This window comes from Echeneis naucrates, chromosome 4 (assembly GCF_900963305.1).
Source record: "Echeneis naucrates chromosome 4, fEcheNa1.1, whole genome shotgun sequence".
NCBI classification, from domain to species: Eukaryota; Metazoa; Chordata; class Actinopteri; order Carangiformes; family Echeneidae; genus Echeneis; species Echeneis naucrates.
In genome coordinates this window covers 6,137,125-6,162,394 of record NC_042514.1, presented here as the reverse complement: position 1 = coordinate 6,162,394, position 25,270 = coordinate 6,137,125, and the positions used below count along the sequence as shown (strand labels likewise).

General features: G+C 44.1%; 1 protein-coding gene across 1 annotated transcript in view; it reads left to right on the top strand.

Annotated features, from left to right (window-relative positions):
• The first annotated feature begins 1,502 nt into the window (after positions 1–1,502).
• The window catches only part of trabd2b (TraB domain containing 2B), a 58,550-nt gene continuing 34,782 nt past the window's right edge, over positions 1,503–25,270 (top strand). The window contains exons 1-2 of the mRNA XM_029500312.1: positions 1,503–1,943; positions 4,466–5,035. Of these exons, the coding sequence (XP_029356172.1) occupies positions 1,830–1,943; positions 4,466–5,035 (684 nt within the window). The 5' untranslated portion in view covers positions 1,503–1,829. The remainder of the gene's footprint in view (positions 1,944–4,465; positions 5,036–25,270) is intronic.

The following is a 25,270-nucleotide window of genomic DNA, read 5'->3' as shown; positions in this document are numbered from 1 at the left end:
ATGGCTCTATTTTGTTATTCTTTTATACGCTGCCTTTGTGCATCTAAGGCTGAATTCAAATAGAACACTGGGCGAGTGCATAAAACAAAGAAATATTGACTCAGCTTTTCAGACGATCAAATCTTGATAACCGTCGACCGAGCAGTGACAGTCGAGGGTAAAAGGGCAGAGGTGTCGGAGTTTTACAAGGTGAAACTATGTTAAAAACACAAGCTGATCAAAGGCAGGCGGCACGAACGGCCAATCTGCCTGATCTGAATGGAAAACACAATGAGCACACAGGGACAGCGAGCTGCTGACAGAGCCGCCCGCTCACAGAAGTGAGCACAGAGTGGTGAGAAGAGGAGTGGAGAGGAGGGGAGAACATGGCCCGGGACAAAGAGTTGCTTGTCCAAAGTCTGTCTGCCTCTGGCCTGCAGGGAGGGGCCCGGTGCCACTTGTTTGAGGGGTCTCCATGATAAATTTCCCACTACTTGACTCTGTCACACCGTCTGCCACTTGGACAATAAACCGAGGTCATAGCTGAGTGTGGTGGAGAACTGACATCCCGGCCTGCTCGGAGAGAGGCCACTTTCTCTCATCATGAGCATTTACATCCAATTTGCCCGCTCCATCTTCAGAAGACTGAATAAATAAAATATTTCTCACAGTTGTCTTTGCTGCACCTTGTTTATTTATGAACATTAATCATGTGCGGACCCCCCAACATTCATGTGTGAGGGGCTACGGCGGGGCTGTTAAACAGAGAAGGACAGAGATAAATGTAATCCCTGCAAGAGGAGCCACGTGACAACATTTGAAAAATTGTTCATATACATCTTTTGAAGGACTGCTGAAAATCCACACGCAACAAAAGTCCGGCCTGCCAACAGTGTGTGTGCCACATGCATTATCAGTGACAGAGACTAGAACACACACACACACACACACACACACACATCATGGCACAGGAATGAATTTTAAACTAACAACTCACTGCTCAGGAGACTACTGACAAGTATTATTGAGTTAAGAGTTTTGCTTTTGATTTTGACATCTTCAGGCTGCCAGAAGTCAAGAAATAATAAAATAAAAACTAAATCATGATAAATGCCAACCAGTGTCGGGGAACTGCAGTTTTCTTTTTAAACAGTAAAAAAGTCAGGCATTCAGCATGAGGCAGAGCCTGTACTGTTGGCCCCATGCCGTTAATCTCGGAGAAAGAACGAGCATGTGGAATGAGGAAAAGTCCAAACTCACACAGCAGGACGTTATCAGATCAGTTTGAGAGCAATCGCTCTTTTTGGTGCAGTTTTGTGAGACTTGTGAGAGAAAAAGCGGCATCCCTGCCCAGACCTGCGCTCCCACCGCCGGAAAAGAAACAGGAGCGTGCGTGTGCGTGCGCGTTGAATGCGTGTGTTCAGCGTTTTTTGGGTGGTGAAGAAGGTGGGTTATAGTGGTGGTGGTGGTGGTGGTGGTGGGGTGGCGGGCACTCAAATCGTCCCACCTCCCTCTCTCCCAGTCAAGACGCTCCAAAGTTTCGGAGCGCGCCGCTGAAAAACTCTCCAAAGAGTTTTGGAGCTGCAGCTTCGACTTTCAGGGAGGCAGGAACCGTCTCAGAGTCCGGCAGTCAGTCCGGAATGGTTCCCCAGCAGAGCGACCCATGTGAGCCCAGAGGGCACCGGTAACTTTTTTTTTTTTTTTTTTTTTGGTGCGTGTGAGTGCGTTTCAACCTCACTGGACACGGAGAAAAGTGGGACAGTCAGAAGAAAGCGTAAAGGACAGCGGTAATAAAAAACTTGTCCCGGGAGCTGAGCTGACTGTCACAAGTGTCCACACACCTCGACACGATGATCTGCCCGCCGGGACTCAGATGGGTGCTGCTGAGCGCCCTGCTGCACGCCGCGGCACCCTGGGGCGCACACAGACCGGACCGACCCAGGCAGTGCGACGCGCCCAAGTCGGTGAGTGGCGTTTTTTAGTTTTTAAATCAAACCAAAGGCGTGATGCTGCCTGATATGGAGTGTTTAAGCATATTAGAGCCCATTTAATACCATAAGAGCCAGCGAAGACAGGACGGAGGCACTTGGTGTCAAAGTTTTCCTAAATTATTGAAGTTTGGGTCATAATAATGACAATCAAATCATTTAAACTTACAGCAGTTCATAATCTTTTGAATCACAATATCAATTTATTATTACATGCATTATGTACACTAAAATGTGATTATTAAAAGGTCAAAGGTTAAGAACTTGTAAACACAGAATGCCTTTTATCATAAGAAACTGAAGTACAGCGAAGCCACTAAATAATTAAGTAAAGCTTCAATTACGGCCTGTAATAATAATAATGATTATTAATATTATATATAATGATGATGAGTATGATTATAAAACAAAAACAGCAATAATAAGAGCAAAACTGGTGACAATAATGGTGAGACCTCTGTGTTGGTTCAGGGATTTAAAGCCTGTTTCAGAGCTTCCTGAGAAAATGTGCAGCTTCCATGAACGTTTGCCAAAAGAAATCTTCACCACTCGCCAACTTCATGTGCTGTTTATGTGACAAACGCAAGTGGGGGAACACCCACGGGTGACTTGACTTCATTTGGAAAAAGTTTCTGACCTTTCAGAAGCGATCGCGTTTCATTTTCAGCGCTAGGCCCGTTAAAAGTTGCACTTATCGGGCGAATCTGGTCAAATTGTGGATGAGAGCTGAGCAGAAGGTGTGTGTGTGTGTGTGTGTGTGTGTGTGTGTGTGTGTGCCTCCCACTGTGAGCGCACTGATGGAGAGAAAAGCTGATGATCAAAGTCATGGATGAAAACATCATATATGGAGAAAAAAAAAAAAAGAATCTAAAACACGACCTGTGCTGGAAGAAGACGTTCCTGATGTGGTCATTTAGAGGCGTTCAGAGATCACAGGCTGATGTTTCATTAGTGCGCTGAGTCCTGAGGATAACGGATGTGTTGTCAGAGATCACAGAGATCTCCGTGCTCCTCCGCGTTCAGCGGTCTCTGTTTTCTGTTCAGAGCGTTTTTTTCCCCATAAAAACGAGCCGAGGCTCTCCAGAAAAGACCACGCAGCTTTCAGCTCCAGACTCCGGACGCAGACAGGCACACTTTCCACTCTCCAAGCCTTCAGTTGGTGGTGGTGGTGGTGGTGTGTATGTGTGTGTGTGGGGGGGGGGTGGTGGTGGTGGTGGTGGTGGTGTGTGTGTGTGTGGGGGGGGGGGGGTGCAGGCCCAAGCGCACATTTACACATTACACATGACCATAGCAACACATAACATTTTATATATGTGTGTGTGCTCTACTGCAGGCCCTGCGCTCGGCCAATGTGAAAATTAAATCAGAAACTTAGGAGCAGTTTTAACTTTTTTTCCTGCGCATCTGCGAGAGCTGAACGCCCCTCAGAAATGAAATCTAGCGCTTTTGATTTATTTTGTCTAGAGGGGAGAAAGTGCCAGGATTCGCTGTATGTTCCTCTGCAGTTAATTATGATGATAACAGAACATCCCGCAAGAAGACTTCACTGGTTTCTTTGGCAGGTCTCTGAAAAAGCGTTGGCAAAGTGCAACATAACTGGAACTCAGCTGAAGGAAATCTTGATTAAATTTTAGAAGTAAACATTTTTTAAGAATAACTTTATTTTACAGTAATGGGCTTCATCCCTCAAATGCCTGATTACACCGTGTCTCAGAAGCCAGGAGTTGGATATTGTTTATAAAAAGTCATTCTTTTTTTATATATATATTTGAATAATGCCAACATGAAAGTCATGCACAACACATTTTCAGCGCACCTAACGAGAACCACATTTTAACTGCAATATAGCCATATTTCCATTTAAAGTGGCTGTGATTATTTCATTTCCATTGTGACATTGTTTTGTGTAAAGATAACCACCGCAGACAAACACTTCCTTTAACCGCAGAGGACAAAAATAGTGTTGTACTTCAAGCTGTCAGCACGGCATCTCCGGGCCTGGAGTAAGACAAAAAAAAAAAAGAAAAAAGAATCACAACAAAAGTGTCACAGCGGGTCAGAATAGAGAGCAGGTTTCTTTCAGCGTTTGGCTTTTATGAGCTCCAGTGCAGTATATTTGCACCGCAGCCTTCAGAGCGCTTCCCAGGCCGATAGAGGGTTTGGCAACCAAGGAATGTACCTCAACAATACACAGGGGTCTGTTTACAGCCCAGAAGGCCCCTCTATAAACTCCCTGCCTGCACCACAGCAGCAAGCCCCTCACAGCACGGCCCAGAGTTGCCGTCATCTCAAAATGGTATTTCAATCTTTAACTTGTTGACCCGAGCCTACGAGCCAATAAACCACAATCGAGGAAAAATGTGTCAGTATTAGTTTTAAGGCAAGTTGAATTGTTCCAACGTGATGGCTGCGGTGTTTCTGTTTCCTTTTAGATTTCAAAGTCTTGACCTTCATCTTTTATTTTCTTTCTGCTTCCTCTGCCGCTGACTCTTCCACAGGAAAGCGGCAAGAACTCCTTCCTGTGGAGAGTGAAGCGTGCACCTCCTCATCCACCTTCCTACTTGTTTGGTACCATCCACGTTCCCTACACACGAGTCTGGGACTTCATCCCAAACAGCTCCAAGCAGGCTTTCCACAACAGCCCCAATGTTTTCTTTGAATTAGACCTGACTGATCCGCTGACCATCTCCAAGCTGACAAGCTGTCAGCTGCTCCCCCACGGAGAGAGCCTCCAGATGCTGCTACCTCGGGACCTGTACCGCCGCCTAAAACGCCACCTGGACTACGTCAAACACATGATGCCTTACTGGATGACCGCCGACCAGCGAGGCCGCGGGCTGTACGCTGACTACCTGTTCAACGCCATTGCGGGAAACTGGGAGAGGAAGCGGCCTGTATGGGTGATGCTGATGGTAAACTCGCTGACAGAGTGGGACGTCCGATCCAGGGGGACGCCGGTGCTGGACCTGTTCTTGGCTCAAGAGGCTGAGAGAATGGGAAAGACAACGGGGGCAGTGGAGCGGGTCGAGGAGCAGTGCCACCCCCTCAATGGGCTCAATTTCTCTCAGGTAAGAGAAATAATCCAAGCATGTTTTCTTTCTCATTTTAGCACGATTCCCAGTGTGTACACAGCTGGAAGAGCTGGAGAAAATGTAAGGGCAAGCCAAGCCTAGAGGGGGCATGAGAAGATCCCAAGATTGTGTTTCTCGTATCCCTCTGTTTGTAGTAAAGTAGCTCTGAAGGGAAGCAAGTCGAGCTCTGCGATCCGCTGTGAAGTTAAGTGCGTGTACACAGATTTTGGATGCTTCACCTTCTCTGGATGAAACAGTCTGAGAATGTGGGAGAGGACAAGACGGGGAGAAAAAAGGGATGATTAAAAGTTGTCTGCTGGGGATAGCTTTATGGTTATGGATGTCCCTCCACCTTGCTAAACAAACACACACAACAGCTGACTCTGCAAAGGGAGTTTCAGTCTGAGCAATGTGGATCCAGGAGAGATAAGAGAAGGTGAGAAGAGCAGAGAGTTCTCTCTTTCATGAGTGCAGACCGTCTGTCTGGCGCTCTGTGGTAACGCACGGCGAGCACTGTAATCAGAGACAGAGAGACGAACCAAATAACCTTATTATTTGATTAGCAAAACAGTGGGAGTGTCTCCATCTTTAATTCCTTGTGACACCATAAAGAAATGATGGGAATATGTTTCTATTTAAAAAATCAGCCAGCGAGAAATCACCTAAGAGGCTGGAGAAAATTTTTCAGACTTTGGGAGGTCCCAGTAAAATTTTGTGATGAGCAACAGCTCAATCCTCTGTTCTAATACAACCTTTGATCAACGCGATGGAGGAAAAAACATCTCAGTATGTGCATGTGTGTGTTCATAACCCAACACATGTGCTTTGCATGCATGGCACGCCACACACGAAGGCACACTGTAAGCCTGCAAAGCGCCATACATGCACATCGGTGGAACAGTGCAACAGAATATGTGAAGACTTAAGCCTCCATGTGACAGGTCGCAGGGCTGCGGGGCTAATTTGAGAGGCAGAGGGCTCCTAGCCTCTCCTCTTTCATCAACACCTCCTAACTACACTGTCAAAGTCTCACTGCTTGCCCTGCACATGCCTGAAAGCTTTGCTGCCCCTAGAAATAAGCTCAGTAACGTACACTGTGCTCCTCAGTAATAATGAGGACAAGTGGTAATGCTGTTAGAAGGGCTTTGCAGCTTTACGTTTTCCCTTTCCTTATTAATAAGGGATTCCCATCTCTTGTCTTAAAAACCTTGAGATCAGTCTGGCAAACACCTTGAAAACATCACTTCTGGAAAACTTCTGTTTGACTTCTATCTTCATCATGTAGGGTGAAAAACGCAGGCAGAATTCCCTGAATTAGCACTAGACAGTAAAACTTTTATAAGACAGGTGCTCAAATATAGATAAGTCTTTTTTTATCATGGAAATGCGGTCAAAGTTGGATCACGGATAAGATGAATTTCACCCCAATGTCCAAACACTGCTGGACCTATGAGCCTTGTACCTCTACATTTTCCAAATATGTATGAGAACAATTCCGACCTGAGCTGAAACTGACATGGAAACCATTATTCTCAATTATAATAATTTGTGATTTAATCTGAACACTATGGTCAATTGGATCCCTCCATGCTTGACTGTAACAGCGATGAGGTCAGAAAACGATGGATGGACGGAAGAGGAGAAAATGCGTGGGTGGGAATCAGATGGAGAGAAAAAAGCCAGAGATAGAGCCCGGGGGCCGGGGGCCGGGGGCCGGGGTGGGGACGGGAAAACTGGTACGGCAGCCATTGGATTGAAAATACAGGGAGATTGATGTGTATCGCCTCACCGCTAGCGCTAATCTGAAACATGAGCAACTCTTAAAGCGAGATGTGAGATGGGAAAGCTTCCAACCTCTTCCGGCACACGTTGGGCTTATTCCTAATAAAGAGGAAGCTGCTCATAATATCCTGTAACTTTGCACTTAGAAATGTGAACGCTGGTGATCCATCATCTATCACATTGTGGATTTGTCCCTAGTGCTGGTGCAGCTGAGGCAACCTTGAGGCACTGGCGTGTCCGGATCCAAAGTTAGACCTGTGCGCTCAGGACGTTTGGCTTTAGATGAATAAATCATCCTCTGAGGGATAGGAAGAGGAGTAACGGGGGTTTTAGAGCGGCGATCTTCTGTAATGGTGATGTTGGTGGTCGTGTGGTTGAATGAGAGCTGTCTGAGATCTCTGTATAATCATAATTGCACACACAGAGGTGTGGACGTCTCTGAGAGAAGGAGTTCATAGGCTGTGGAAACAAAGGTGGTTCCTCTTCAGTTCTGTGGATTCCAAAGGTGGCTGAGAGCTGGGCGGGCCGATGAACACGTGAACGGCTGGAGAAGTCGCCTCAGGACGCTCAAGCTCTCGGAGCGCCAGGAACCAACATCAACTCTTACATTTCCTTTTCCCTCAAGAGCGGATCGCCAAATTACTATCAGAACTTATCAGTTAAATGTTTCTGTTTAAATACTGACTCAGAAAATGTGCTGAAATCAGTGCTGCAGCAGAGGCTTTGTAACAATGTCAGCTTTACATTGGCACGAGACAATGGTGGTGGAAGGAGCCAAACAGATTATGGCTTATTGACAGCTACATACTGAGTATTGTTGGCGCTAAAATATGGAACAAAAACGGCTGTAGTGCAAAGCTCCTTTTGGGAAACTTGAGGGTGGCTCTCAGCCCGTGGGCCTCCCTCGCTCTCACCAAATAAACACCCATATTTATTTTCCCTGGGTCGCATTGCAGCCCAGGCCACTGGCCCATGTCGGAGAGAAATTACATCATATCGGTGGCGCCTGTCTCCTGGGCAGGGGTCAAGGGTCACGAAGGGAGGTGGTAGTGGAGCCGCGGAGCAGCGGAGCGGTAAGGAGACTGGCAGTCTGCTGGGGTCAGTCTGGGCACCGCTGAGGCAGACAGGCAGCACCCAATCTGATAGAGTACCTGGCTCAACCTCTGAGCAGGCTGAGTTTCCATCAGCTGTGTGAGAAAATATTTGCGAGAGAAATGGCTGTCCTCAGTCTCTGTGTTGTCACCCCAAGGCTACAGAGAGAACTGGATAAGAGATATTAAGGGATTGGAGGGAGATAGGTGCCAGGATCCTCTCAACAGGAGAGCGTCCTTCTGGTGAGCAGGAGCCTTGTTTACAGCTTCACTGACAGTCTGATGGATCTATTTCAGCTCCTGCCATCCTTCTGCGAGAGAAGACATCAGGCGGGGGCTCTCTGTCACGCTGACACCGCAGCCTCACAGGTGCTGTAGCCACAGGGGGAGCACTCCGGCCTGGAGATGTGGAGCAACAATTTTTACTTATTGACAGTGTTAGGATAGTATCTGCTGAGTCTATACAGACTTTCTCTGCTCGGTCCTTTAACTTAGTATTCCCTCAGTTCGATTTGTTTTTGTGTTTGCCGTTTAAATTCAGATTCGACGTCCGAGGACAAATAGGGGATTTGAAAAATGATTTAAATGCAGTGAATGTAAAATACAGCACATGTCCAGGAGGAATGTTCTTCTCTTGCCGGATCCAGAGTTTTTTGCCATTGTGTGGCAGTTGCTTGATGAGCACTAATGGTAAGCAGCGAACGGGCTCGGGGTTAGTGAACATCTCCAAAGGCTGGACGAAAGGTTGCGAAGAGAAATGAAGTGAAAATAAGATTCTTCAGCGTCATATCAAATCATGCAGAATATTTAGTGTTCCTTGGACCATGTTCAACTAAACAGGACATCTTTACAGAAGGGAATAAAGTAACATCCAACCTTTCTCATATCCAAATATTTACATTCTGTGTGACGGGTGTGTGAGTTTGGGTTTGAATGGCTGCAGCGTCTGACTGATGGAAAAAGCGATTCTGTGTCTGCACTCTGCTTCTCTTTTCTCTGACCTCCTCATTCCTGGTGGAATTCATTCTGCTCAGTTCCTTTCACTCCCTATCTTTCTCACTGAGATGTCCCGAGGCTCTGGTTGTCTCATTGCTAACCCATCTCACACACACATACACACACACAGACAGGCAGAGTGGAAAAAGAGGTGGAGGAAGGGGAGGAGAAGGGGAGGGGCAGATTACCTTTAAAGTGTGCTGGCAGCATGTATCCCCTCTTTAAGCGTGACATCTGAGGGTGTTCCACATCTAAACCGTAATGACCTGCACAAATATGTGGAAAACTGTGAGGCAACACGTATCAGGTCGATCATCTGGTCCTGTCGGCAGGCAGACGGCAGTCCCACTGTTGCACTAATGACTTAATAGGCCCCTTAATGACCAAATAGCCCGCTGCCATCCAGAAGCACTTAGACAATTATGTGCTGGCCAGACCGTTGCAGGCTGAAGGCAGATATGGATGCTGAGAAAACAGGGACACTGTGCACTTGACAAACCCCCACCACCAACCCCCCTTTTTATTTTCTTGATTCAGAAAAAAACTTGTCAAAGCTCTGATTGAGTTTGATGGCAGGCAGCAGACAAAATTTGCTAGAAGTGGCAACAAGAAATGTTCCATTGCCACAATTTTACTGGAAAAACTCCAGTGAACTCCGCTTTCTCCACGCAATTATTCATTTACAGTTAAATGTTACAAGTTTCTGCACTCTGCTGAACTCGTCCTTTTGTTAAAAATCTAATTCATCAACTGTGATCTATCGACTTGCTCCTCTGTGCTCTTCTATAAACACTGTCAGTGAGTCCAACAGAGGTCACGTCCCACTTGGCTCTCCAGTACCTGAGAGCATGGAGGTAATGACTCCACCACATTGTCACTGAGCTGAGCGCTGCTGAGGCAGCGAGCAAAGCGTGGCAGGTCGGAGCACTCTTCCATACTTTCAGTTTTCAGTGCTGCCAAATCCTTCCCTCCTTCCTTCGCCCACACTCTCCCTTTGGTGCAGAGAATAAGCTTCCCATTCTGCTGAAATTGTAACGGCCTCACGTCACATTGTGGATGTGTCTGCGCTCTCCACTCCTCCTCCTCCTCCTCCTCTTCTTCTTCAAATGAGGACCAAAGCTGCCGTGCACACACCTGCATACGCACACACATTTACACTGCAGTCTGTTCCTGTATAATTATTTTGTCATCCTTACAGTGGAAATTCCACTAAATCGGACGGTGGTTGAGTGTATTTTCCTGCAGGCAGGTAGTCACGATGACACAAACACACATTATATCAACATCACAACAAGGGAAACTGCAGAAAATGTTACGGAGCTGGAGGTTGTTTTCTACGGTATGGGCAGGTAGTTTCCAGGAAGGCTGAGGTTAATCTCAGGTTGTCTGGGCCAGAGGCTGATTGATCACAGACAGGAATGTGACTGACTGATTTCCTCAGAGACCCACTTGGCCCCTCAGGAATGTTGTTGTCTTTTGGGACGTCGTTGTTTTATAACCTTTGTTTAACCAGCTTAGCCGCACAGCAACCACTGCAACGCCTGTGCTGTCGCAGGTTGTTCTTCTCTTTAGGTGCTAAGAGCTAAATTCTTCACCAGTATGTTTTATTAAACTGTGACTTTGATAAGGGGCTTAAATGAGGAACAACAGTTTATAAATGCTTGCATATCCATAAACTGTTCTTGGAGGTCACTGTCCTTTTTTTGCCGATGGTTTTTTTTTTTTTTTTTTTTTGCTATCACACGGTCTGCTACCAAGTTGTGTAGGGCTATGTGAGGTATTCAACATAAATTAAACTCAGCACTGTTTGGCTGCACTACAGGTGGTTGTTGTTGGAGTTCAGTGTGACCAACCATTTTGTGGTGCTGTCACGTAGCTTTGTCAGTTCCACAGTTTATGATATATGGTCTGTGTTAAAAATGATCAGTGAGGGGCGATGGCGGCATAGTGGGGAGAGCGTGCTCCCCATAAAAAGGAGGCTGAAAGGTCCTCGTCAGCGACTCTGGTTCGGTTCCGGCCAGTGTCATTTCCACCCCCCACCACTCTTCAAGCTGTCCCACTGAATAAAGCCAGAAAAAAAAAAAAAAAAAAAAAAAAAAAAAGATCAGCGAGACGTTTGAAAGGAAATATGGATGAAGCTCATGGTCAGCCTGCTCTGGATTCAGTCTGCATTTCACCACTTAGCAGCAGTCTGTAAACTATCAAACACCAACAACACAAACAAAAACTGAGGGTGAATCTCGCTTCACATCACAAAGAATACTAAAAAAAAAAAGGATGTGACTCCAAGAACATAGTGTGATGGTGTTTCCGGCTCTGGAGGATATTTGCTGTATATCACTCGCTTGTTATTATTCAAAGTGAAGGAAATAGTTGTGTAAAGTCTGCCGAAAAAGTTAGCTTGAGGGGATAACTTTATACTCTGTCTCTTCTCTGAACAACTCACCAATCATGGCCTGAAGTGGGGCTAAATTGTCGATTGTCAGTGTCAGAAAGGTCTGGGGAGGCTTTCTGAAACTATTTAACAATCCAAAAACTCTGCCTGATTCCAAACATGTGCCACTTATAGCGTGTGATCACAACTTTTTCGACCACAAAATAGCTGAAAGAATTTTACCCAATAAACAGACACAGGCAATTGAAACCAAATGGGACAACGTGTTACAATAATAACGTGCTGATATCTGTCTGCACTATTAGCATTTAAAATCACACAGGAACCTATTTTAAACTGCACAGCACTCAAACGCTTTCTGTTAGTGCTAACACAAAAGGGCCACGACGCAGCGTCTGACCCGACCAGCGACCAGGCAGGGTGGTGAACATGGAAAAAAGATTGCCAGTACGCCGTGGCATGCAGATTTCCATGTTGCACACTCAGTGCGAGATGAACTGAGCGGCTCAGACTGCCTGTGATACTAGGCACGCACACACACACACATACAAACACACACACACACACATTATACCACACCTCTCACACTACAGGCCAACAGTCATAAATAGGTGCCGGCAGAGAACAACTGCATGTATGTGTACGTCTGTATGTGCAGAGCTTGACTTGTCAGGGATTAGGTAGCATTAGCAGAGGCCTCTCACTGAACCTGGTTTTTAATGTGACCCATGCGTCTTCTCTGGCCCCGCTGCCCTGTCCCCATTATACACAACCCAGCGGACCACTTCGGCTCTACTTACACCCGGCCTCTACACCTCTCACCTCTCTATACCCCCTTCTCTCCCAAAACACACATTTATGCTCATTTTCACTCTTACAGTAATTGTTTGCATTGTGCGGCAAGCCAGTACCAAAAAGTGTGACTGTCGTTATTGTGGTGTTTTTCTATCCATTCAACCCATTAGGAAATATTTATGCATTTCTTTTTCACCCATTTGTGCACATTCAAACTGAAGACATTTTTTCTTCTACTGGTTTCATACAAAACGGGGCAATATAGACTTTCTTTCTTTTTTAGGACCAAATAATCTGAAACTTGCATTATTTGTAAGAGATTTGATTCAGTACAACTTTGAGGTGAGTGTGTGTATATATATATATATATATATATATATATATATATATACTAAAAAAAAAACAACACACAAAAAACCCCTTATATATATATATATGGGGTTTTTTGTGTGTTGTTTTTTTTTTAGTTTAAATGAGGCTCAGGTTTGCAGACAGATGCCCTTTGTTAGGAAGAGATTGATAGTCTTGTTTGGCTTTGTAAAACCAATAATGTCATGCTTGTAAGAATTCAGAAGATCTAACCCTAATGACTGTTTTTTTGCTGCTGTGATGCATGTGCAGCATTCGGCCCTCAAATCCTTGACTGATGTGAAAACTGCCAGTTGTAGCTCTTGAAACAAGTCTCCACTCGTAAACTTTATTAGGGAGGGAATAAATTCTGTCGTTCGCCCTGCCTGTACTCCAACCCCACCCTCATTCCCCCCTTGTGCAATTTGGTGCTACGAAGCCCGTTGCGCAGCTCTCCATCCAAGAGTGGCTCTTAGTTCAAGCAAAACGAGGCTGACAGACAAACCTGGAGAGAGATGGGCAGGCAAAGAGGTGAGTGAAGTGTAGAGCTGAGGAAAGACAGACAGCCAGGAAAGTGATACGAGACAGCAGATGACGAGACGGGGAAGCAGGAGACAGGCTGCGGTGCCACTAGCAAGATGTCAGACACACCAGTTCACAGTTTTACGAGGACTGAGGTAAGTGAAAGCACAAACACAAACTGAGTCACTAGTTTTAAAAATGTTACTGCCTGTTCTCAGCCACTCTTCTCGCTACTCCATCGTGGTTCTGCCCTGTGATGAATAACAGAAGGGTCTATTTTACGTCTGTCTCAAGCACAATATGGTGATGCAGCCACTTGACGCTCGCTGCTGCTCAAAGCCATGGCGCCTGAGTCCAGATTAGAAGAGCCAACTGTCTGACAGTCATTTAAAAAACTGATCCCAACCCAGCAGCTGACCGACCTGGGGTGTCAACAGGCCTCATGTTACTTGAAGCTTCTATCAAACCCCTCCGGCCCACGGTCAATAAATTTGTTTTACTTCAGTGCGCCCTCGGTAGCTCAAAGGATTTCAGGCATTTGTGCATTCAGGCCTCTGTTTCACCTTTCAAGTTAGACTTCCCAGAACTTTCCCTGAGCCAGAGTGACTGAGAGGGCTGCTGGCTCTGTCCTTGCCCTCCAGATGACCCCAGCTCCCCCTTGGCTAGAGCCACAGCCGTCCCATCCCCGACCCTGTTCCTCCTCCCCCCGCATCGCTACTCAACATGACTTTTTCAGCTCCGTGTGCTGATGCAGGCCCGAGTCAATTAGTCTTTGCAAATTTAGTTTGAACAAGATTAGGTTGTTTTATTTTAAGATGGAGATTATTTCTATTTTTTTCCACTGTATCAGGACAGTCAGAGGAGGACACTAACCTCCTGTCCAAACAGTTGATTGAACACTTTGGCACTATTTCTAGGATCTTATGTGAAAATGCTTATCCATTTGGCACGTCAAAGGGATAAGAGTAATAAAACTGGCTGCCCTGCTATTGACGTGTGACCTGGTCAATCCTTACCACGGGAGAAAGGACCGAAAAGAAAAAAGGAAAGACAAGGAAAGGGGATTATGAGAGAGGGAATTGGAAGAACAGGGACATAGTCCCCCAATACCACTCAGAAAATAACAGGAAAGCAAGGAGGGGAAAATAAAATTGTTTAATTTGGTGGTAGGGGAGAGAGCAAACGCAACAATAACACAGGAAACCTTTCACTTTCTCCACTCGACAGTTTCCTCTGTGCCAAAATAAAAAAGACAACAATGAAATAAAGGATGCTTCTGTGTAGTTTTTCTTCCCTTCTTTAGGTAGACCCCCCCTCCCCCCACCCCCACCACCCTCCCGACTGCTCTCTCACATCACGGCCAATTTCACCTGTCATTCACCAGAGCAGTTTTTCCAACACAGTTCTCCTACCTTTCCCAAGACATACACTGTCTTGGCGTCCACTGGAACCGTTTAAATATAATATCCAACATATGGCCCAGTTTATGGAACGTAAATGAGATGAGAAATCAAATTTACTTAGTGAATTGTACAGTGGGACCGTGGTCTCTGACGGGTGGCCATGTTTAGGAAGAGTCTAAATGATGGGCAGCTGTAATTACAGCCGCAAAACGGTGGCGGTGGGAGAGCCGGAGATGGAGGCGATGGGGTGAGAAGAAAGAGCGAGGAGGAGAGAGAGAGATTGGGGGAGAAGGGTAGCAGGGGAGAGGAAAATGGGAGAAGGGAGACGGAGACGAGGGGCTCTCAGTGGGTGGCTTTTTCTGTTTTTCTCCCCCTCTTCTCTCTCTCTTGTGGGTGTGCATCATGTGACGATGTGTAATTGGCCTGCGGTCACACCAGAGTTGTGCAAACAGATTAGCAGGGAAACATGTCAGCCTGAGGGGCTGCTGAGGTGAATGTGCGTGTTGTGTGAATCACAGATGTGGGATTGTGTGGGAAACAGTTTGATGGAGTAAAACCTATATTAATGGCGAACAGGTGGCGCAGTTGACTTTGTCACAGACAAATTTGTTGTCGTGGGCGCGCGGCGGGAAATATCGACGACGGCTCACGTCTTTATGTGCGGTTACACATGTGCAAAAATTACAATCACATTCATCCAGACACAGATTTCTGACGCGTCGTTTAAATGAAATTATACTTGTACTCATACATTCCAGAGGGTCACTGCAGTTTGAGGACACTGGAGGATACAAATGTTGTTCTATACTTGGGAATGCACTGATTCACTTGTCTTCAGGACAATGAGATACTTCGTTTAGCTTAGAATAGATACTGAGAAACAAGGGGAAATAGTTATCCCCACTCATCAACTAACAGGTAGTTTGTCTGAATTAACAAAAGCAATAAAGTTTTGTGAGGTTTCGCAGGCTCTTTCTGTCGGACTTTCAGCAGAGAATTCCTTTCTTGTATCAGTTTGTCAAGACCTTTGAGGTATTTCATGGAAATACTCAAATTGAATATTTATTTGAGACATAAAAGCACACCATGACTTCTCCACAAAGTGCGTAGCGATCAGTCTGTACTGTCTAGAGAAAGAAAGTCACCGAGATAAAATGTGACACCAGTCTCAGCTCAGTGTTTGCCCTGAACTGACTGATGCTGCACAAGAGAACATTCCTGGAGCTGTGCTGAGACGACGGGCAATCACAGAGTGTCAGGAAGAATAGGAGCCAGAGAGAAATGTACATACTGTACGAGCATTCACATATGTGAGTTTAACTTGGCTGAAGAAAGTCGGTGTGTAAGCAGACACAGTTATTGGTTTCTAATGCCCCTGTCAGCTCTTTGCCAGACCACCTGCGTTCGGGTGGGAGCAGCATCCCATAATAAACCACCCAATGTGGATGGCAATCATATTTTGAAACACTTCAATCCCCATATTGCCTCTTTAACCGCTAAGAAAAAGTCTTTTATTTCCAGCTGGTGTTTAGTTCAGACAAAAGTACATTTTTACTTGAATTTTTCAGTACTACTGTCTAATAAGAAAAGTTGAAAAATAATTGTAGTTCAATGGTTTGGCACACATGGCGTTATTAACTATTGAAAAATGGTTTACTAATGTTCTACAGTTATAAAGCATTAATCAAAGCACTTTTAGGGGTTGCCAGATTGTGAAATGATCTCTGGCTCCTTCCTCCAGAAGAGTTCTTGATTAGTTTTGCATTTAGTTCAGCCTAAAAAAGCTTCTCCAATCAACTTTCTTCCACAGATGTTTATTATTTTCAGTATTGGAAGGGAATAATTAATATTTTTTAGAACATAAAGTACTTGTAAAGTTTTAATAATGACTGATTAACACAGTACTAATTAATTACTAATCAAGCCTTAAATTCCAACCCCCCCAAAAAAATCTTTTACAAATGTACACTATAACAGAGAGAGAAGTATAATATATAATAACATGCTCAGCCATGCTCATTTCAGTTCCCCAAAATATTCTCTCCTTATTGTTTGTTGAAATCTGAACCCATAAAAGGGGGATACGTTTTTAATTTAATGCTACTTTACATTTTCATCTGTCAGTCAAGATGTAATGACAATATGTACACTTACAAACCGCAGAAACAAGAAATTTCCTTTAACTCAAGAACTTGGAAGAGAATCACTGTGTTCAGTATCAGGCATGAAAAGTCTTGGACTTCAGGATCGTTGTTATAGCAAGACATAAAGCGATAAAGTGAGGAAAATGTTTTTCATTTTAAATCAAAGATGTGTGGTCCCAAACTGCATCCAGCTGTCATATAAAGGTGGGACGTTTCTGCTGATTTTCCCTGGCTGTATTCATTGTGGAATTCGACCTTCTAGATAGTGTGTCTGACGGTGAAGGGGTCCGGAGATGTTTCTGTGCCACTGTTCTCTAACAGATATGGCCCTCGATATCTCATGTTAATCTGCAACTTCAGCGAATGGGATAATGTTCTGAGCCAGCTGATCCATGTTCTGGATTGCCTTGAACAAATCCCGTGTTTTTGATAGATTTTTCTGCTGTTGAATCGCTCAGGTAATGGTGTCAACGCCTCAGGCAGCTGACGGAGGCCTGACAGACAGCGCAGGCGTGCGTGCCATTGTTGACAGCCAAATGCTAGATCTTTGAGAAAAGCTCATGGAGAGAGAGTGAGTATTGGAATGGAAACACAAGTCTATTTTATCAGCTTGCCAAAATGCAAAAGGCGAAAGTGCATGAGAGACAGAGAGAGAGACAGAGAGAGGCCAGGCCTCCTCAAAGCCTCTGTAGTCAGCTCTGGTGACAGCCAACCCAAGCACTTGAGAGCGGTGTGAATGGCTTTTTAATGCCTGCTAACAGCCGGGGTATTTAGTGGGATGGGGGGGGGGGGGTGGATGAAGGGATACGTTGAATGAAGGGAGGTTTGGACAAAGGATGAGAGTGACGACAATGTTTGGACTTGAGGTCCCAGGTGACCACAACTGCAACACCGCTGTCTTCACTAGAGACTCTACGCAAGTTTCATGCTGTTAGCGATCGCATTTTTAACGGCTGCGGTCTTTTTTCTGACTCCAATCTCATTTGTCTTGGTCTTGTCTCGGTATTTTTCTAAACGTCCTGTTATTTTGTGAGCAACTGACACAAATTAAGTCTCAATTATGTGGAAATAGCAGGGGTAATTGCCTTTATTGCTCTGCTATCTATAGATGAATGTCCAGCTGGCTAATGATTATACATTCGATCAAACCAGAATTATATGATGTTCAGAAACGCTATCCAATACAAGTATAACACAAAGCCCAAAATACTATTAATAACAAGCCTGACAACTGTGCACCCTTTTGTGGCAATGGTCAGCAGGAAGGCACTGGTTTGTCTTGGCCTTGATTCGGACACATTCTTCTTTGATCTTGACTCCAGCACTGATTCAAATTTTCCTACAGTTACCTCAAGACAAAACCTTTTTGGCACAATTAAGCTTTCTGAAATGTAATTATGTTGTGATGTATCTGTCAGTTCAAAGAGCAAAATTATAAAAGATAATAATAATAATGAATAAATAAATGTCCATTTCTTTTTAGTTCAGTCTGGATGGAAATCTGTGATTTGAGCAACTGAAGGTAAAAGGTGTAGAAGCAGCACTTTGCGTGTAGATGTGTGGGTGTCTCACCATTTAGCTGTGCATGCATCTATATTCAAGGTTTGGAGAGTCCATTCATGACCTTTGACCTTGGCTTGTATACTTCTGTAATTTGAAAAATGGTGGGTAAGCTTTGCAACTTGTACATGATATGTCAACCTAGGCATGCTGTAGATTAGTGTTGTGCTGCGTTGCCAAGGGAGCGAGTTATGCCAAATAAAAGGAGTCTATCGCTGCTGTTGAAGTAAGAAAACGTGCACCACCAAAAGGTTTCAATAAATGAGTGCTTCGTCTTTGACTGAACAACAAAGGGTTTTCTGATCCTTTCACTGGCTGCAGTATCATAAAAATTAGCATATGTAATAGCTATGCACTGAATATCTGTCCAACTGTAAAAAAACAACCAATAGAAAAAAAAAAGAAGAGGGGAAAAAACGAGAGCCAGAACTGATTTCATCATGCTCATCAGAGGAGGAATACTGATGTAAGAAACTAGTCAAGTCACATAAACCACATAAACTTCGCTATCTTACCTCAACCCGGCTATTGTTGACACAAAACGGCCCCAGACTCAAACAAAAAGCTGGAAGGCTCCCTGGAAACGTTGAGAAGATGAGAATGATGAGGAGGGGAAAAAGACAGAAGTACAACAGGAGGTGGTGAAAGAGGAGGAAAAAAACAAACAGAGGAACGAAAAGAAGCCCTTTCATTCTGATTTCAGATTTCACCAGGAAAGTACAACAAAAGACACTTGACTTGCTCAAATACGTAGAACTGAACAGCGTGATGATATGTTACCGTTACAGGCTTCATTTTTATTTATAGGTTTTTCTGTGTGCACAACTTCCTTCCCCTCAAATTGAAAATGGCCAATTTTACAGAGCAAAGCCTGAAACGCTAAGCTGCTCAAACTAGTGGCAGCAAATAATTTATTCAATTTGGTCCTTTCACACCTTAACTACCCTCACACTCCAACATCGCATCCCTAGGACCAGCAGGATTTTTTGTCAAGACCATCAAAAAGCTCCATGAAGAAATTCTACACATTATTAAATTTGGTTTAAGTCTGTAAGATGTTCCTGAAATCCCATCAGTCTTCACTTGGGCCAACCCGAGATGATGTGCACCTTGGAGTTTGGGCATCTTTGTTGAAAAGTAAAACGCAGCAATCAAACTTTGGATCCAGAGAAGCAATTCCCTGCTTTTCCTTCTCCAAAAAAAAAAAAAAAAAAAAAAAAAAAAGAAAGAAAAAAGATGCTTACTTTGGATCAGTTGCTGCCGTCAGTGCACCAGTGATTGTGGATGAATTCATTTTGAAGGATGTCTGCGCTGGGTTTAGCTTTTCTCAGGCTGCACTGCCCACCCAGGAGGAATTGCTGATCTGGCTCTTGTAAAAAGCAAGTCTACTCCTCTTTCTCTCTCGAAGTAACACAAATAAATTCCTTTTAATCAGCCACAAGTTCTTTGGGGGCTCATTTGGAAGGAATGTAATTGAAACTTAAGGTAACATTATTCAGAAGGTAAATGTGCTTTGGTAAACTTGATTTCTCTCTCCCACAGCTGGCCTTTGATATACTCGAGGGTGCTCTCAAAGCGTTTTAGATGAAGGCACAATTATTTGAGGAACAGGCATGGAAGTGGGCTTTGAAATCATTTGGGATCGCTCTCTGTGAATTGTAAATCTCACGCAACACGGGGTATATTTCAACAAATGATTAGATAAAAATTTACTGATATTGTGAGAAAGTCCTTGGCTTTGACTTCCTATCTCTCTTCTTTCCTTCTTGTTCGCCGCTTTCCTCCCCACGTTGGCTTCTGTCGCTCTCTGGAAGTGCTCAGGGGGAAAAGGTCCTGAGTTCAGCTCCTCTGAAAGGGGATCCAAACCGCGTGCTAACGAGAATGCCAAGCCTAACAGGGACTGACAGCTCATCGCACTGAGAACTGCGGTGTGTGTGTGTGAGTGTGAGTGGTTGAGTGTTGGTGCCAAATATCTGTGTGCATTTATTATGAGAAGGCAAATATCACTGGTTGGACTTAATAACTCACATATTCTTTCACACGCATGCATGCAGGAATGCACCCACATAAACACCCTTAAAATTAGACTTAAACAGCGCACAAACACACATTTACACTATTTGGATGAGAATTGACAAGATCTTACTGAAATTGTTGCCATTATCAAGCCTTCTTATTGGTTCAACTTTTATTGATTCCAATAAGGACTTCTGATCAATTCTTTGTTAAAAATAAATAAATAAATAAATAAAAATCGCCACACAGTCATGTCTGACTTGGTGATTCAGTATAAATGCCTACAGGCTGCTTTTGCATTTTACCAGCTGAATTAGATCCCATCTAATTGGCTGAACCAGATTTTTAGAGATGGTCAAGTTTAAAATATCTGTGTCTTCTATGGCCTGGCTGAAGAAACCCTTCACCATGTAGCCTGGTAGTCCCAACATTTAAAATGCATTACTTAACTAATCACAATGTCATCCATCTGGTATTCGTCCATCCAGACCTGCTCCTAAACCCTCTCTGATGGACTGAACGTGTGTTCACGCCCAATTTGGTTTCCAAGGTGCACTTTGTTTATCAAACATTATAAATAGTTGTTTTTCAAATAACTTGGAAAGGACAAAGCACGAAACGCATTGTCTGTCTACATGGACTGCAGCAAGCACCTGAATGCTCCTGCAATTCACTCTCCTGTTATTTTTTCCACAAGGAAAGTTCCACTTCATCCTCTCATCTAAGTTGTTGACCACAATTTGGGGATCTGCTAAAACATGTCAGCGTTGATGAAAATAATTGAATAGTTTGGGGGTTTCAGGCGATCTGGAACTGGATCCGGTTTTCACATTTGCCACCCTTACTACACTCACAGATCAACTGTGAGTATCATCATTTGTCAGCAGTACAAATCTTTAGGAATATGATCAGAGAACTGAAAGACGTGTGTGTAAATCCACCCACAATCCTAAGCTCCATCATGGGACTATAACCATCAGCTTTCTCCACTTGTCGAAGATTAAAAGCAGATGGGTCAGAGGGCAGAGTGAGAGAAACACGAAGTAGAATAAAATGGATGTAAAGTCATATCGAGGCTAAGAGGTCAGAGTTAGACAGGAGAGACAAAACATGCTGAAAAGAAATTGTCCAGAAAGAGACAGAGAGGGAGAGCGACCTGCAGAGAAAATGAGAACGGCAGAGTGCGAGATGGCGATAAAGACAGCCGAGGGGTCACGCTGGGAGCGAGGGAACAGTCAGCCATTTTCAGATGAAAGGAATCCAACCAATCCCTTCAATGATAAACATGTGTCTGTATCACCCATTGCAGAACTGTGCTCTATTTATCTGGATGTGCGTGTGTGTGTGTGTGTGTGTGTTGTTACAGACAGTCTGACTCCGGACACTGACAGTCCAGATGATGATATACACTTATACACACAGACACCTCGTCCACCATTTTGGCAACAACACGAGGAAACATAGCGCATGAGTGTTAACTGACAGAAGCCATCGCATTCTCAACACGCCACTGGAGCCAGATAACAAAACGCTGCATCTCCTCGACTCTCCCTCATCTAACTCGCTCCTCACTCACACTTCCAAGGATCAGACAAAATGCTGTGAAAGTCCTCAACTATTAGACAATTAGTTAAACGCCCCCATATTTAACCCCGTCCTCTACTATCCATTACTTAGACAACTCATTCCAACAATTCCTCAGAATTAAACAGCCAAATATGTCCTGTCCCCACCCTCCGCCTTAGCACACCATATAGAAGCAGTTTTTAAGCGAAAACCCCCGTCAGCAGGACAGCATAATTTGATCTGACACCCCTATGTTTAACATTTGGTTGGGTTTAATCAAAAAAGACTTAAGTAGGGTTGGGGGAAACCCATGGTTAAGGTTAAGGAAACATTGTGGTTTGTATTGATTTTTTTTTTCTCTAGGCAGAAAACAGGAACTTGGGATTAGGGGGTGGGGGGAAATTGGGACCATCCATTGCTGGAAACAGAGGCCGTTTGGTTTGTTAGTTTATTGTGTTATGGCCCAGTGATATAGGTGGGTAGACGGGAGACATGCTTGGTTTGGATCAATTTGCTTTTGACTTCTTGTCATACTGAAATACAGAGCTGCTGTTTATACTGGTCACATTCCAGACCCCTGGAAGGAGGCTGACCACCAGGCGACAGGACCCTGTCTCCCAACGCAGACTGCTCCGAGACCCTAAATCAGGGAGCTAGTCCTACATGGGGTCTGATCTCACTCTTCCTCCCTGTCCTTCCTGCTGTTTAGTCCCCCCTTTTTTGGTCCTTTTCACTTATTCTATCTCCTCCTCAGTAGTGGTGGATATTGGAGGAAAAAAAATTGTGGTTTGGATAAAAGAAATAATAACTTGGTTCATGTGAAGGAATGGCGGTGGTCATGGTTAAAAAAACCCAACATAAACTATTAGCATCCCAAAGTACAGTTTTTACAGCAGATCTTTAATAGCAAGCTATTTCCTCTTTTATTCCTGATGGACAAGAGTCATAAATTCAATTCAATGACCAGTGACTCTGTCATTAGAATTCAAATATATATATCTCATTAATACATATTGGATATTGTGTAGTAAAAATACGTAACAATTGAAATAGTCTCAGTCATCCCATGAATCACATTTTGAAAGAGACTAATGTGCTGTCTGAAGTTTTCAATCAAACAAACCTGGGAAAATAAATTTCTTTTCAAAATGAGCAACCGAACAATCAACAAGTTGATACCTGCACAGATAAATGGTAAAGATAATGGATGGATGGCTGGATGATGTTTTAGTAACTTAATGATCTGAAAGGTCAGGGAATCGTGATCTTGGCCAAGCGGTGTCACGCTGGATGTTTCAGTGTTCGAACCGAGTAATGATCTCTCTCTAATCTTTAACAAATGTTCACATCACAGGTTTCAATCATCAGATTTCATGTTTTCGTGTTGGCTGCTAACTTTCCTGTTTGTAAATACCACGCACCCAGCTCCAGTTTACACACATGGTGTAAAGGAAACAAGGAAACATTTATAAGAAGGGGTTATGAAGAGGACAGCGCTAAATGATAATGACAAAAAAAAAAAAAAAAACACAAATATAATCCCAACTACTGTGAAAAACAGTCGTGTTTCAAATCTCTACAAAACTTCAGGAAAACAGTAAGATGTGTTACTTACAGGAATATTTGTGCAACTTCCACGATCATGCTCCTATGCTTTTTCTTTTTCTTTTTTTTTTTTAAGAGCTTGCTTACTGAGTGAATTTTGCCAGCTCTTCGCCCCCACAGATGCACCTGCATAGATGAGCTGGCTGCATTGGAGCTTTCTTAGTCAGGTCACATTGCTTCATAAAGTCAGAGTAACGTCAGCCAACATCACAATAATAAAAGTTTGGACCTCCACATTTCTTTTATAGCAGGCAAAAGCAACTGACTCACACTTGAACTGAGTGTTTACTCCCTCGATCAAGAGACTTCAGCTTTAAATGTCTTTTTTTATGACATTTGCATCATTTCGTTGATGCACTTTCTTCCCTCTTTCTTCACCTCTCCACCACTCAGTCAGCCATTCAGGGACCTCCGCAGTAAAAATCTCACCCCCCGAGAGGCGGATGTTGAGAGAAGGGCCTCTGTGGCTCTCTTTTGACTCACCCACCTTTTTGGAGCGTTGCCATGGCCACTGCCAGCCTGGCCTGAAGTGAACCAGGTGGGGGTGGGGGAGAGAGCAGGGGGTCAGGAAGGGAGAGGAAATGAGGTGGAGAGATGGGGATGGTGAGCAGAAGAGGAAGAAAGAAGAAAAACAGGGCGAGGGAGAGTTTTGTTTTGGCGGGGTAAACATTCTTCATCTTGTTTCCTGTTGTTCAAAAGGTAACTGTTAACATCAGTGTGTCTGTGGGATTTTTTTTAAATTTTTTTTTCATCTTTTTTTCTACCCGCATGTGTTTGTATGTGCATGCATGTTTATTTTGTTTTTGTTTGTTTAATTGTGTGTTACTTCCTTTATGGAATTTTCACAACAATGGCTGTGGTGGACAGAGTTCATTTGTGGGCGCTGCAAAGTACAATCGTTCTTTTTCCATTCTTCTATTGTAACCCTTAGCTAAGGCATCTGTCAGAAAGCCCCCGTGTGTTAGCGTGTGTGCGTGAGTGTGTGAGTGTGTGTGGAGCCATTAAAACCACGGGTACTCACCCATAACCACACTTTGACGACTGGGTCACTGGCACACGCTCATGCGTGCAGGAGAATACATAAACACTCAGACAAGCACATACATGCACGCACGCGCACACACATTAAACACTCACATAGGCAGTGCTGCTGCTTGATGTGGCTCCATTTTTACTCAATTGCCTTTGACAGATATTGTTTTCAGTGAGCATCAAGTTGATAACACCATGTCTGAGTGTGTGTTCATGTGTGACACATTTCCTCTCATTTTGGGAAACACAGCAGCCTTTTGCCTTAAATTCAACACTTATTTAACTGATGCAAAAGCCAATGGTATTAAATTACCAGTGATCTAGTAAAATCCCAGTGTTAATTAAGATTGGCTTGGCCCAGAGGGGGGTGTGGTGAGATGGAAACAGAAAGCATGCGAAGGAAAAAGCTCTCAAATGAGACGACAGCACAGACAGGGCTGTAGTGAAGCGATTCTACTTTTTAGGCTACATTAGCGCACAAAGATTATGTTCAGACCAGTTTGGTGAAATTGTGTTTTAAAGCTCAGAATAAAGAATCACCATCTCTTACAATGAAAGAAGGCCTTGAAGTTCAGAGCAAACTTTGAGTGGAAATTAAGAGTGAGACTTGGCCCATTAGTCTGAGGTGTGTATGTCTGTGTTTGTTTGTGCATGTGTGGATATGAGACTATGAGAACCCGGTTGTTTGTGTGTCTGTGGCTCCGGAGCTGGGCAGAGAGTTGGTCTTTCACGATCAAGATTGTGATAACACAAAGGGTACGCCTGGGTCACGAAGAGTTGGTGTGAGCATTTGAGTGTGTGTGTGTGTGCGCGCGTGTGTGTGTGCTTGTCATTGTCCTCATATGACTAAAGTTACAGAAAATTGTAAAATTAATAGTTTCCATTACACCTCAAGGTCTTAATCAGTTTCTCTGAAACATTATAGGAGCTTTAGTCCAACTCCATCTGTTCACATGAGGCCTTAACAGAAATTTGGC